The sequence below is a fragment of the Girardinichthys multiradiatus genome, chromosome 22, assembly GCF_021462225.1.
Source record: "Girardinichthys multiradiatus isolate DD_20200921_A chromosome 22, DD_fGirMul_XY1, whole genome shotgun sequence".
NCBI classification, from domain to species: domain Eukaryota; kingdom Metazoa; phylum Chordata; class Actinopteri; order Cyprinodontiformes; family Goodeidae; genus Girardinichthys; species Girardinichthys multiradiatus.
The window spans coordinates 32,372,778-32,385,778 of NC_061814.1; the positions used below are offsets into that span (position 1 = coordinate 32,372,778).

Here is a 13,001-nt window from a genome sequence, read left to right on the forward strand (position 1 = left end):
AACTTGTAAAAGTAAATCAGGTTGCATAGTTGAACTGCAATAACAGAACAGTTGAAAAACAATCAAAAGCCTAGAATTAACACAATCTTCCAGTCCATGACGATCTATGTAAACGCTTTACCAGAATAGTTGATAAACTTGGATTCATTGGCAACATTTATTGGAGCCCTTCGCTATTTTGAGTGACCAATGTTTTGTGGGAAGGAGAGAGGCATTAATGCAATGTCTTGTGAAAACTAAAGCAGGTTTATTGAGCAACGACCCAAACTTGAGGATATTAGAAGCCCAGAAAATATTGTTTGATCAAGATTTATTGAAGAAAGCCAATTAGATGAATGAACTGAGTAAAACTGGTTGTAAACGAGGAAAGCAATAAAGATCTTTTTTTTTTGCCACTTTAACATGCCAAGAATGTTTGGATCAAGAACTCTCCAGAGGTCTGCATGTTGAGAATGCATGAAATTTCAGAAGAAATGCTTGCAGTGGCCTTGGTCGTAGTATAATTGTATACTGTTTAATTTATCCGGTGCCATATTGGATGGTGGTTAAATCTTTAGCCTGTTCTATGAAGATGCAAGATCAGCAAAGGAGCAGCTTTTTAACTTCAGTGGAGCTTGAACTATTATTTTTTTCAGGGTCTGTAAAGCGAGGGAATAACAGTCCATCTGGCGGGAGATTTTCATGCTGAACAGTGTTATACACCAAGCATGACTAGTTCCTGTGTTTTGGGAAGTAAGATGAGGAAAAGGACCTCAACTCAACTGAAAAATCTGCTGAACCTTGTGAAAAGTGAATTCTTTTTTTCAATGGTAGAATATGCTGTTCTGTATCTGGGAATAGCCCTGCTAGAAAGCATTGCTTGCATTTATGAATTTAAAACAGAAACGGGATAAACTGGTGGAGGCAGTTGTTAAAATGTTACAAAAGAAGGGTTCGTTAGTGAATAACAAACTGGTCTGGTCGCAGAAGCCGTGTTTCCACCTGTGATACTGATTTTGTTTCAACATACTGGGTCTTCAGATTTTAGAGGTTTTACAAAGTTGCATAATGTTTTTGCAGTTAGTGATTCAGTTTTTAAAAGCCTGAACTTGTATGTTAAGTTTGGTCCATGTTTAAAATGCTTATGTAGGCTTCTGTCAGTTTCTAGGTGATTTATTGTTTTGAATAAGAAGTTTTTTGTTTCAACTCTAGAGGACTTTATTGATTCCTCCAAAAACAAAAAATAACTTAATGTCATTGTCAGTTTTAAACTTTCTAATCATGTCAAAGATGTAAAAGTATCTAGTGTTCGGTCCTATTCAAGTTAAAGAAGTGATTTATGATTTATGGACATAGATGTTATCTAAAAAAGTATAAATCCTTGCTATACTTCGCTCTGGATCTGTGTAAAAGTACCATGTCATCGCCTGTCTTTTACTCGTTTCCTGTACTGCTGCATTTCCCTGATGTACACCGAGCAACATGCTGAGCCCCTAGCTATCTCTGCTGCTGATCATAATGAGGAACTTCTTGTGACAGCGCCCCAAACAAGTTGCTGTTTAAACTGTTTGACTTTCCCCGGGCACTACACTTTCAAAAGCGCAGTGTAAAAGTGAATCAAAGTAAACATTTTCTGCATTGCGTGCCCAATCGGACGGAGTACCCTGGTGCAAAACACCTTTTGATGTTAGTCTGCTTTATCCGTTTCAAAACCAGTTCTGATGCTGGAACAACCAAATTTCAGCTGTTGATTTAAGATGAAATTGAAAAAATAGCAGGTAGCTTTTCTTTTCACTATGCAGTTCTGTTTGTGCAAAACACCAGTATCACTGGTGGTGAAATGGTGTCATAGGATGATGCTACCACTACCACGCTTGACAGTTTTGTTTGCAAAAATATGTTTAAGTTATCTAATATATAATTACTTTTGGTCCTGTGAATACATGCCCATTATGGTGGTGGTATTAGAACAATGGATAGGAGTGATTTGAGCACTTGCATTCTCAAAACGTCAAACTCTGCACACACATGGACTAAATTCACAACTTCTCTCCAAAATACAAGAATTCACATGAATAGTATCAATCACTGATTCATTTTTTTTTTTGGCACAGTCTGGCATTCACTTTTTCATTTTCTTTCTAGCTATCTTGAGATTTACAATGAGCGTGTACAGGATCTCCTGAAGAAGAGACCACCATGCTCAGAAGGTGGAGGCTTGAAAGTGAGGGAGCACCCTACGGATGGACCTTATGTTGAGAGTAATACCTGATTTCAATTTAATTATGTCCACCTTATCGAAGTCTTGTAAAAGTGCTTAAAGTGTTATGCAGAATTTTCATCTTTAATGTCTGTTTAGATCTGTCAAAACATGTGGTGCAAAGCCAGAGTAACATGGAGAGCCTGATCACGCTTGGGAATGCCAGCCGCACCATAGCCAGCACGGGCATGAATGACTTCAGCAGCCGTTCACACACTATCTTCACTATCATGTTTACTCAGGTGTGATTTGCAGTGCTGAATCTCATGCTTTCTTTGGTTTCCAGTCACTTATATATGAAACCTGATTAAAGATTCAGCCTCTATCATTGCTTATTTAACATTGATTACATCTTGACATGTGTAAGTAAGCATTTGTATTTCCCCGGTTTTAAGTGTATCTGTAGCTCTATGAAATGCTTTTTGATCCTCATATTACAGGGATGGTTTGATGGGGAGTTGCCACATGAGAGACGAAGTAAGATCCACCTGGTGGATCTGGCTGGCAGTGAGAGAGCTGATAGCACGCACACCACAGGCACCAGGTTGAAGGAAGGTGCCAACATTAACAAATCGCTGGTCATCTTGGGCAGTGTAATCTCGGCTCTAGGTAAAGGCAGCTTGACTAATAAATTATTTTTAGCTGGTGCCTGTTAACAATATATAAACAAATACATCTTCTTGGTTATTAGTGCATTCTAAGTATATTCTAAGTATAATGTCATATTGTATATTTTTAGATGTTCACAGCTACAAACCTCAATAATAGACAAGTTTTAAATATTTATTCTTACAAATAAAAACCTAAAGGGTAGCATGGATTTGTACTAATGCTGCTGGCCTTCCTGATATTGTTTTATAATGGAGCCCTCCTTTAAACGTCTCGAGTTTTCGCTGACCTGTCTGGTCTTCATGAAGCGGTTTGTTCACCTATATTCTTTAACAAACTTCTGAGACCTTCACAGAACACCCATATTTATACTGAGATTAGATATTTTACTTATTATTTCTGAAGATAATCAATTGCGGCTAGATTATTTAGGGGCTTCGGAATGAAGGGGGCTGAATACAAATGCCACACTGCAGATTTTTATTTGCATATGATATAAAATGTGACTCCCTTTCATTCCACTTTACAACTATGTGCTACTTTGTTGGTCTATCACACAAAATCCTCAAATGCCTTGAAGTTTGTGGTTGTAGCATTAGAAAATATGCAAACCGTTCAAGGGGTATGAATATTATTGAAAGGCATTGATGCAAGCAATCTGACTGCTTGTGAAGCGGCTTGTTTTTATAGTAAATGTTCAACAAAAATGACCTACATCTCTGGTATTGGAACAAAACTGTTTGGCAATGAAATGTCTTTTTATTTTTTTTTTATTGACCGGTTCTGGTCAAAGAACTTTTTGTTCGTTCTAAAATCGATCATAGAGCTGTAAGGTGAAACTTTTCTTTCCCCAGTCCCTTTGGTCATTATATACATTTCTTTTTCTTTCCTGTTTTTCAATTTGACCTGTCAGCTGACCTCGCAGTGAGTGGACAGTCGGCAAAGAAGAAGCAGATCTTCATTCCTTACAGAGACTCTGTGCTGACATGGCTTCTGAAAGACAGCCTTGGTGGAAACTCAATCACTACAGTTGTAGCAAGTATGTGTCATGAAGACATGTCTGCTGTATTCAGATGGCATTTGCCTCCTTTTTTATGCCTTGTGTAATTGCAGGAAGATCTACAACCCCTGGCAAAAATGATGGAATCACCAGTCTGAGGATGTTCATGCAGTGGTTTAATTTTGTTTAAAAAAGTAGATCACAGGCATGACATAAAACTACAGTCATTCTAAGTGGCAACTTTCTCGCTTTAAGAAACACCAAAATAAATCAAGAAAAAACATTGTGGTAGTCGGTAACAGGCTCTGTTTTAGTTCAGAGGGAAAAAGTTATGGAATCATGAAAAAAGAAACAAAACACTTCAACACACAACCAGTATTTTGTTGAACCACCTCTGGCTTTTATAACAGCTTGTAGTCTCTGAGGCATGGACTTCATGAGTGACTAACAGTAGTCTTCATCAATTTGGCTCCAACTTTCTCTGATTCCTTTTGCCAGATCAGTTTTGCTGGTTGAAGCCTTGTCATGGACCATTTTCTTCCACTTCCACCACAGATTTTCAGTTGGATTGAGATGTGGACTATTTGCAGGCCATGACATTGACCTTATGTACAGTTTTTGGAGGCTCTGTGGCAAGATGCATTATCATCTTGAAAAATGATTCATCATTCCCCAAACATCCTTTCAATTGATGGGATAAGAAGTGTCCAAAATGTCAACGTAAACTTGTGCATTTATTGAAGATATGATGACAGCCATCTTCCCAGGCCCTTTACCTGACATGCAGCCCTATATCATCAATGGCTGATAATTTGCGTGTTTTTTTTTTTCAGGGAGTCATCTTGATAAATCTCATTGAAACGGCACCAAACAAACGTTCCAGTATCATCACCTTGCCCAGTGCAGATTTGCAATTAATCACTGAATGACTTTCATCAAGTCATCCACAGTCCACCATTACTTTTCCTTAGCCCTCTGTAACCTTGTTTTCATCTGTTTAGGTGTTAATGATGGCTTACATTTACCTTTTCTGTAGGTAAATCCCATTTCCTTTAGCTGGTTTCTAACCGTTCGGTCACAAACGTTGACTCCACTTTCCTTCCATTTGTTAATTTTGCTGTTAATTTTCTTTTTTCAAGACCTATTGCTGTCTTGATGTTTTGATATGTCTTCCTTGGTCTACCAGTATGTTTGGCTTTAACAGCCTTCCCATTTTTATTTTTATTTTTTATTTTTTAACATGGTCCAGATTTTGGACACAGCTGACTCAGAACAACAAACATCTTTGGCAATATTCTATGATGATTCACCTTCTTAAAGAAGTTAAAGAAGTGATTCATGTCAGTCCACTTGGTGCAACAACCCTCCAGGGTGTGATCACTCCTTTTTAACTGCAGACTAATGAGCAGATCTAATCTGATGCAGGTGTTTTGGGAACAAAAATTTCCAGGGTGATTCCATAATAACTTTTCTCAGAATTGAGCGTTTCCATTTTTTTAATTTATTTTATTTTTTCCCCTCTGCTTGAGCTAAAACAGTTACTGTTACTGACTACTCAGTTTTTCTTTTAGTGTTTCTTAAAGCCAGAAAGTTTCCATTTAGAATGACTGTAGTTTTGTGTCTTGTCTGTGATCTGCTTTTTTTTTGGCAGAAATTAAACAACTGAATGAACATCCTCCAAGATTGGTGAATCCATAATTTTTGACAAGGGTTGAATGTCCATCTCCTTTTAATCTGACTCTTCATTGTGACCTCTAATGGCAGCCATTTCTCCTGCTGACGTGAACTACGAGGAGACTCTAAGCACTCTGCGCTTTGCCAGCCGGGCTAAAAACATAATGAACACCCCCACAGTGAACGAAAATGGCAGCATCAAGGTGGTGAGACAGCTGCAGGCGGAGGTCGCGAGACTCCGATCACTACTAGCTGAAGCTGATCAGGTTCTGTGATTTGTCTTAAACACACAAAACGCCATCCAGATTACCATATAGTATGTACTGATTCTTTCATTTGGTTACAGGTCTTTGATGGAGATGGGTCTACCTCTTTGAAGAAAGGAGAGAAGCTGCAATTCAATCAAGAAAAGGTGAGTCAAACTGTAGAGACATTCAGGATTTCTTTTTAGACAATACATGTGTTTTATATTTTGCTTCTCTCACCAGGTCGAAACCCTCACCAAACAATGGAGCACTAAGTGGAGGGATGCTCGGAGTGTTCTGGAGGTACAAAAATGATACATTTTTTTAATTTGAACATCTGCTTTCAATATAAGGTGTCATTTAAACTGTGCATTTTGTGCATTTTTGTTGCACAGAAAATACTGTTCTGATTTATTTATAAAGCAATTTTCATTGTCAGATGTTCATTAAAGAACAAGCATTCAAAAATAAGACTAAAATATTACATGAAGAACAGAGTAAACACGATTGCATTAACCTTTTTATTTAATTGTGAAACAAAACACACAAAAAGAACTCCTTATGTAAGCATCTTTATATGCATGTTTTTATGAATAATTGCCTGTATGTGTTTAGTTTTTCTTGCATTCTTGAACCCCCTTTTAGACCTTGACATGTACCTGCTGGTGCAACTGCACAACTCATTTTAATAATTAAAAAATATATATTTTAACCATAGGATATTTAAATCAAGATGAAACATAAAACCACATTTGAAATATATCTGAACTAGTTGCCTAATTTTAGTAAAATAAATACTCTTAAAGGCATTAGGACCTAATTAGAAATGCAATAGAACCAAAAAACGTTGTATTATAAAAGCAACTAAAAATCTCTAAAACACGCAGGTAGCCAATGCAGAGACTTTAAGATTGGTGTGATATGAGCTTCCATTTGGTTCTTGTCATTAACTAAACATCTTATCTCTTATCACCTTCTAACAGTGGTTTGTTTGGATAATGAACCAGATTCTCATGTTACTAGTTGTAGTAACAAGTCCCTGCCAGCTGGTGTCACTGTGACCCTTGTGAATATCCTCCTTATGAAGAGGTTAGCCAGGCATTTGGTTTGATTTTCTATCTGGATTAAAATGACATCTGAAAGCAAACGTTTTGAGCTGATTGTTGGAGATGGTTTGTTTGGGAAGCTTGTATGAAGAGTTTTAAACAAACTGCATGTCTTCACTAGAGGCAGGGACAGAATGGTATCCTCAAAACACCCTAAGGTTTCAACACACTCAGCCACTGCTGCCAGCTCTGAGTTTATGCTGAACTCTCTTTTCTTCAGTTAAATTTGTGCCCAACTCCTGAACTAACACCAAATGTCACTTTTGGAACTCGTTGTATTCAGCCATGTCGCCTGTTGCATTATGCATCAAAATGAAGTGTGCCAGTCACTCAGTGAAAAGTATGGAGGGACTTTTCCGTCATACTGCTGCACTGTGGTAAATTCTTAATCAGATTTCAAACTATTGTGAAAGTCCTGCAGCTGAAGTTAAAGTGGACTTATTTGGAAAGTGTTCAGCAACAGAATTTAGGGTCCTGGTGCTTTAGGATCAAATATAGGAGAAACTGTTTAGTTGATTTGTTATGCAACAAGGTCTTTACATGGATGTTGGATAATTAGCAGGTGACTTTTAGTGGCTTGACCGCCCTGAACTCATTAGCTGCTGTCACTGCACCTTATTAAGAGATCTTGAATATTGACACATAGCACTTTGGTCACTGAATGTCTAGAATATAAATTGAAGCATTGTTGATGTGTTTTTTTTTATTTTTATGATCATGCAGTTTCCTTTTAGTAAGAGGGAAGCTGGTCCGTTTCCACTTGGAGCTGAAAGATATACTGAATTTGGCCATGTCCGTCCATGTGGGTGCATCTGTTATTATTCAATTTGACATCCAGGCATAAATGCCGCTGTGCTGATGGCCAGCTGGCCCACTGATGTTGCAGGACCTCTAAGTGTTTAATGAATGACTTTATGGATTTGACATTTGTCTTCATGAGGATTTTGTTGGTGTGGAAAAATGGATGGCATTCATGTTGTAGGAAGGCTTATGTTTAAGTTTAAAATGGGCCATTTAATTACTACTTAATTAATTAAATACTTACTTTTAAAATGTGTTAAATGGACAATTCTTTTGCCACCCCTTGCAAAGATGTTTAAAGAGTATCTTTAAAATCTTTTATTCCCATAGAAGAAAAATTACCTTTTTTTTAATTTGAGTATATTTATTCAGTAAGGAAAATATCCCATCTTAAATTATTTATAACCAAATTTCCAGTGGCACGATTATTTGAAACCCCAACAATCCCGTTTAAAAATAAAAAATTAAACTGAGGCACACACACACATACAGCACTCATAGTACACACACACTTAAAATTATTCAGTTTTAAAGAACTTCTAATTTGTATTTCAAGACTTTGGGTTTCCCTTTGAAACAAATATGACATGACACAGGCCCATTTCTTTGTCTACTGGCCACTAGGCTGGATGAAGACTTGCATTTAGTTTTTGATTTTGCACAGATAGGAGGATGTTAGTGGAAGTATATATATGAAAATGGAAGGTCCCCAACTGTACTCTAACAACTAAACCAAAGAGTAGCATCTTGGGGTCACTGCATTTCCATAGTAACCCTTATACACTATTTATTCACTTTGCATGGGTCGGTATAAGATTCTTGCGCTATGTTACCCATGGTTTCATGGTGTTGCAGTATTTATAGCTTGGGAAGCCGGTCTGCAGTAGGCTCCATAAGACATACAACACATAGCTTGTCAACTGCAGTCGAAGTTACCCTAATAGAAGCAAGGAGTGAACAATCACTGTGGATTTTTGTTTTTAGAAATGGGTCCACACAGCCAAATTCATTTTTTCTTGGCAAGGGAAAGTTGAACTGCAGTGTTCCAGTATTTTCTTTGGCATTGCATTAAGATGACTGGTAATGCTTTTAAATCTTTTTTTTTTAAACCTTGTTAAACCTCAATGCCAGTAACTGGCCTATGCTTTTTTGAAGTTCAGATGAGAATGTTTTTCAGCCAAAAGCCAATATGTGGGAAATCATCTCATATCCAGTTGCTATTATGGTAGAAGGTCTGTGATGCTCAGGGCTCATGTTTCTTTCAAATGTACTGGGGAATTTGAGTGCATGGCTTTTTAGGTCGCAATCTGTGTTAGGAAACTGACGCAGTTTGTCACTGGATCCTGGAATAGGATAATGATCCAAAACTTAAGGCCAAGTCAACACAAACTGTTAAAGTCCTAAAGAAAAGCTGTAGCGGTGAGATGAAAAGGACCAGGACTCTGGACAATCTAGGGAGATTGTGTGAAGAGGAATTTTCAAGGATCCCTCCCTATGTGCTCCCATGATGTGAGATGTTATAGAAGACAAAGTTGCATCCTATTAGCACAAAGGGTGTACATACAGTGCCTTGCGAAAGTATTCGGCCCCCTTGAACTTTTCAACCTTTTGTCACATTTCAGGCTTCAAACATAAAGATATAAAATTCAAATTTTTTGTGAAGAATCAACAAGTGGGACACAATCGTGAAGTGGAATAAAATTTATTGGATGTGTCAAACCTTTTTAACAAATAAAAAACTGAAAAGTGTGGCGTGCAATATTATTCGGCCCCTTTACTTTCAGTGCAGCAAACTCACTCCAGAAGTTCAGTGAGGATCTCTGAATGATCCAATGTTGTCCCAAATGACTGATGATGATAAATAGAATCCACCTGTGTGTAATCAAGTCTCCATATAAATGCACCTGCTCTGTGATACTCTGCGCTTTGAACAGAACCCCGAGAGCATCATGAAGACCAAGGAACACACCAGGCAGGTCCGAGATACTGTTGCGGAGAAGTTTAAAGCCGGATTTGGATACAAAAAGATTTCCCAAGCTTTAAACATCACAAGGAGCACTGTGCAAGCAATCATATTGAAATGGAAGGAGTATCAGACCACTGCAAATCTACCAAGACCCGGCCGTCCCTCTAAACGTTCATCTCGAACAAGGAGAAGACTGATCAGAGATGCAGCCAAGAGGCCCATGATCACTCTGGATGAACTGTAGAGATCTACAGCTGAGGTGGGAGAGTCTGTCCATAGGACAACAATCAGTCATACACTGCACAAATCTGGCCTTTATGGAAGAGTGGCAAGAAGAAAGCCATTTCTCAAAGATCTCCATAAAAGGTCTCGTTTAAAGTTTGCCACAAGCCACCTGGGAGACGCACCAAACATGTGGAAGAAGGTGCTCTGGTCAGATGAAACCAAAATCAAACTGTTTGGCCACAATGCAAAACGATATGTTTGGCATAAAAGCAACACAGCTCATCACCCTGAACACACCATCCCCACTGTCAAACATGGTGGTGGCAGCATCATGGTTTGGGCCTGCTTTTCGTCAGCAGGGACAGGGAAGATGGTCAAAATTGATGGGAAGATGGATGGGGCCAAATACAGGACCATTCTGGAAGAAAACCTGTTGGAGTCTGCAAGAGACCTGAGACTGGGATGGAGATTTATCTTCCAACAAGACAATGATCCAAAACATAAAGCCAAGTCTACAATGGAATGGTTCACAAATAAACGAATCCAGGTGTTGGAATGGCCAAGTCAAAGTCCAGACCTGAATCCAATTGAGAATCTGTGGAAAGAGCTGAAGACTGCTGTTCACGAACGCTCTCCATCCAACCTCACTGAGCTCGAGCTGTGAGGTTGGATGGACTGAATTTCAGTCTCTTGATGTGCAAAACTGATAGAGACAAACCCCAAGCGACTTGGAGCTGCAATTGCAGCAAAGGGTGGCGCTACAAAGTATTAACGCAAGGGGGCCGAATAATATTGCACGCCACACTTTTCAGTTTTTTATTTGTTAAAGTTTGACACATCCAATACATTTCATTCCACTTCACGATTGTGTCCCACTTATTGTTGATTCTTCACAAAAAATTTGAATTTTATATCTTTACGTTTGAAGCCTGAAATGTGGCAAGAGGTTGAAAAGTTCAAGGGGGCTGAATACTTTCGCAAGGCACTGTATATATGAGTGAGTGAGATTTTTTTACATATCCTTGCCTTGGGCTCCTGTCTGTCTAAATTAAGGGATAACCTTTGGTATGTTTTAAAATATTCCAATCCAGTCTGCATGTTTGAGTGTCTTATCTTATGCAAAGTTTATGTTCTCCATATGAGGTGTACAGTCCTAGTTTCCAGCAATTCCATGTTTAATTCAGGTGATGCTGTTGGCAAAAGCAAAATGAAAAATTTAAAGCAGTTACAAAAAGAAGTTGACCAAAAGCGTTGTAAACGGAGTAGTTGATTCTGTTTTCAAAGCAGATTTGGAATGCAAAGTTATTCAGTGTCAGCGTCCAAAGATTGGTTTACAGGGCATGTGGCAAAGAGAAAGCAATTAATATGAGGGAGATTTCAGAGCTGCCTCTTACCAGTCTGAGGCAGTAACGGATTGAGAGAACAAAAAAAGAAAGGAGGGTAAAGTGAAATCATGTTCTACTGCAGGCTTATACATTTGTATATTTGTTATGTAGTGATATACATTCCTTCTGATTTAGGCGGTTTTATATTGAATAGAGTTGCATCCACTTCTCCCAGCGATACTTTCAGGTTCCCTTGTTATGAATTATGGGAGGATCTTCCATTTCTGTGAGATAAATGAACCAAAACCTTTCTTTGATCCGGTGTTCGTTGCATTTTTCAAAACATGCTATAATCAGCACAACCTAAACTCTGGATGCTCTGAGCCTTGCTCTGGTTTATGTCAATTTGAACCAAATCGTCAGCACTTTTACCTCATAGTCTTTATTGCATTTCATAACCTTTGCATATTCTTGCATTTTATCAAGAGGTTAGTCTAGCCAAAAATTGAATCAGCTCTTTTAATGATCAAAGACAATTTGTCTGGTTACCTATAAAACGCAAGTCGAACTTGTGCATGCAAGCACTTAAAATGTAATTTTGCTGGGCCTCCAAGTTCAATAAAACTTTGCATTGCACAGATATTATTCTAAACTATTAAATTAATTTATCCAAATAAGTGGAGGAATTTCAGTCGATACTGTCCATATGTATACTGACAACTACTGGCAGATGGTATTTTGATTTTGTAATTATCTTTCACTTATAAATCCAACTCTGGTGTGTTGTACATTTTTTTGTTGTGTGGATGATAATTTCTCAGGCCCTTTATTTCCCAAGTATCTGTTGCTCGCCTGTGGAAAATGTGTTTATAGTATGTGCTTTTAGATTTGTGCACATCTGATTGCAGATACAAATGGAAAAGCTACACGTTAAACTCTGCTGTCCTCTGCATGTCCATCTTGAGTTACAAGTGCAAATTTAGCACATTGTTTATGCCCTCAGACAGCAAAGCGATCAATAGAATAAAAAAAGTTCATTATTTTCAGTAAATTATTTCATTAAAAAAATTGATGAATTACGCAAAGACTGATGTTTTCAAGCCTTTATTTCTGTTAAGTATGATTTTCAGCTTACAGCTAATAAAAACACAACATTTAGAAGAGATTAGAAGACAAAAGACATTTTTAATTCAGAAATATGACTCAATGAAGTGTTTTAATACCTGCTCAAAGGTTATTTCAAAAAGGTACTTTTTAATGTGATGAGCCTTGTCAAAACGCATATTCTAATTTATTGAATATAACTGTAGAGTCCGCAAGAATTTAGTTTTACTATTAGTTGAACTCCAGAGCAATTATTAGAATGTTTCACTGCATGTAGCTGAGAATAAAGCTCTGGAGAACCCCAGATTTGATCTTTGCCAAGAAAACTGAAGCACATTATTCATAAAATAAACTACCTTCAGGTTGTGTGTGCATGCAGGCTTGTGCAGGTATTTATTTATTTTTTTTCACTTTGCTGTTTATCTTAATGTGTGAATTTTGAGCGTTAGACCTTTTTACATAGGGACTCTAAATGAAACCTCAAGTTCTCAGGAGCTTTGTAAAATGCAGCTACAAAGCTGGATTTACAAGTACAAAATAATTTTTGCCTAAATGTTTGCTCATAACGTTGGCCATGCAGCAGGGAGATTCTGGTCAACCAAAAAAAATCCTGCAAATGCCCTCTTAGATTTTTGTCAAAGTTTAATTAAATGCTGGTGGCTGGAATTAATTTTCAAGCTAATTTCACAGCAGTTTATTTTACCATC

General features: G+C 37.8%; 1 protein-coding gene across 8 annotated transcripts in view; it reads left to right on the top strand.

Annotated features, from left to right (window-relative positions):
* kif16bb (kinesin family member 16Bb) overlaps positions 1-13,001 on the top strand; it is a 97,023-nt gene that overhangs the window by 4,441 nt on the left and 79,581 nt on the right. For all 8 annotated transcript variants that reach the window (XR_007036031.1, XM_047351860.1, XM_047351861.1 and 5 more), the window contains 7 exons: positions 2,125-2,240; positions 2,339-2,481; positions 2,680-2,848; positions 3,762-3,887; positions 5,613-5,788; positions 5,869-5,934; positions 6,011-6,070. Coding sequence is in view for 7 of the 8 variants with exons in the window: in XM_047351860.1 (XP_047207816.1) it covers positions 2,125-2,240; positions 2,339-2,481; positions 2,680-2,848; positions 3,762-3,887; positions 5,613-5,788; positions 5,869-5,934; positions 6,011-6,070 (856 nt within the window). In the remaining variant the exon portion in view is untranslated. The remainder of the gene's footprint in view (positions 1-2,124; positions 2,241-2,338; positions 2,482-2,679; positions 2,849-3,761; positions 3,888-5,612; positions 5,789-5,868; positions 5,935-6,010; positions 6,071-13,001) is intronic.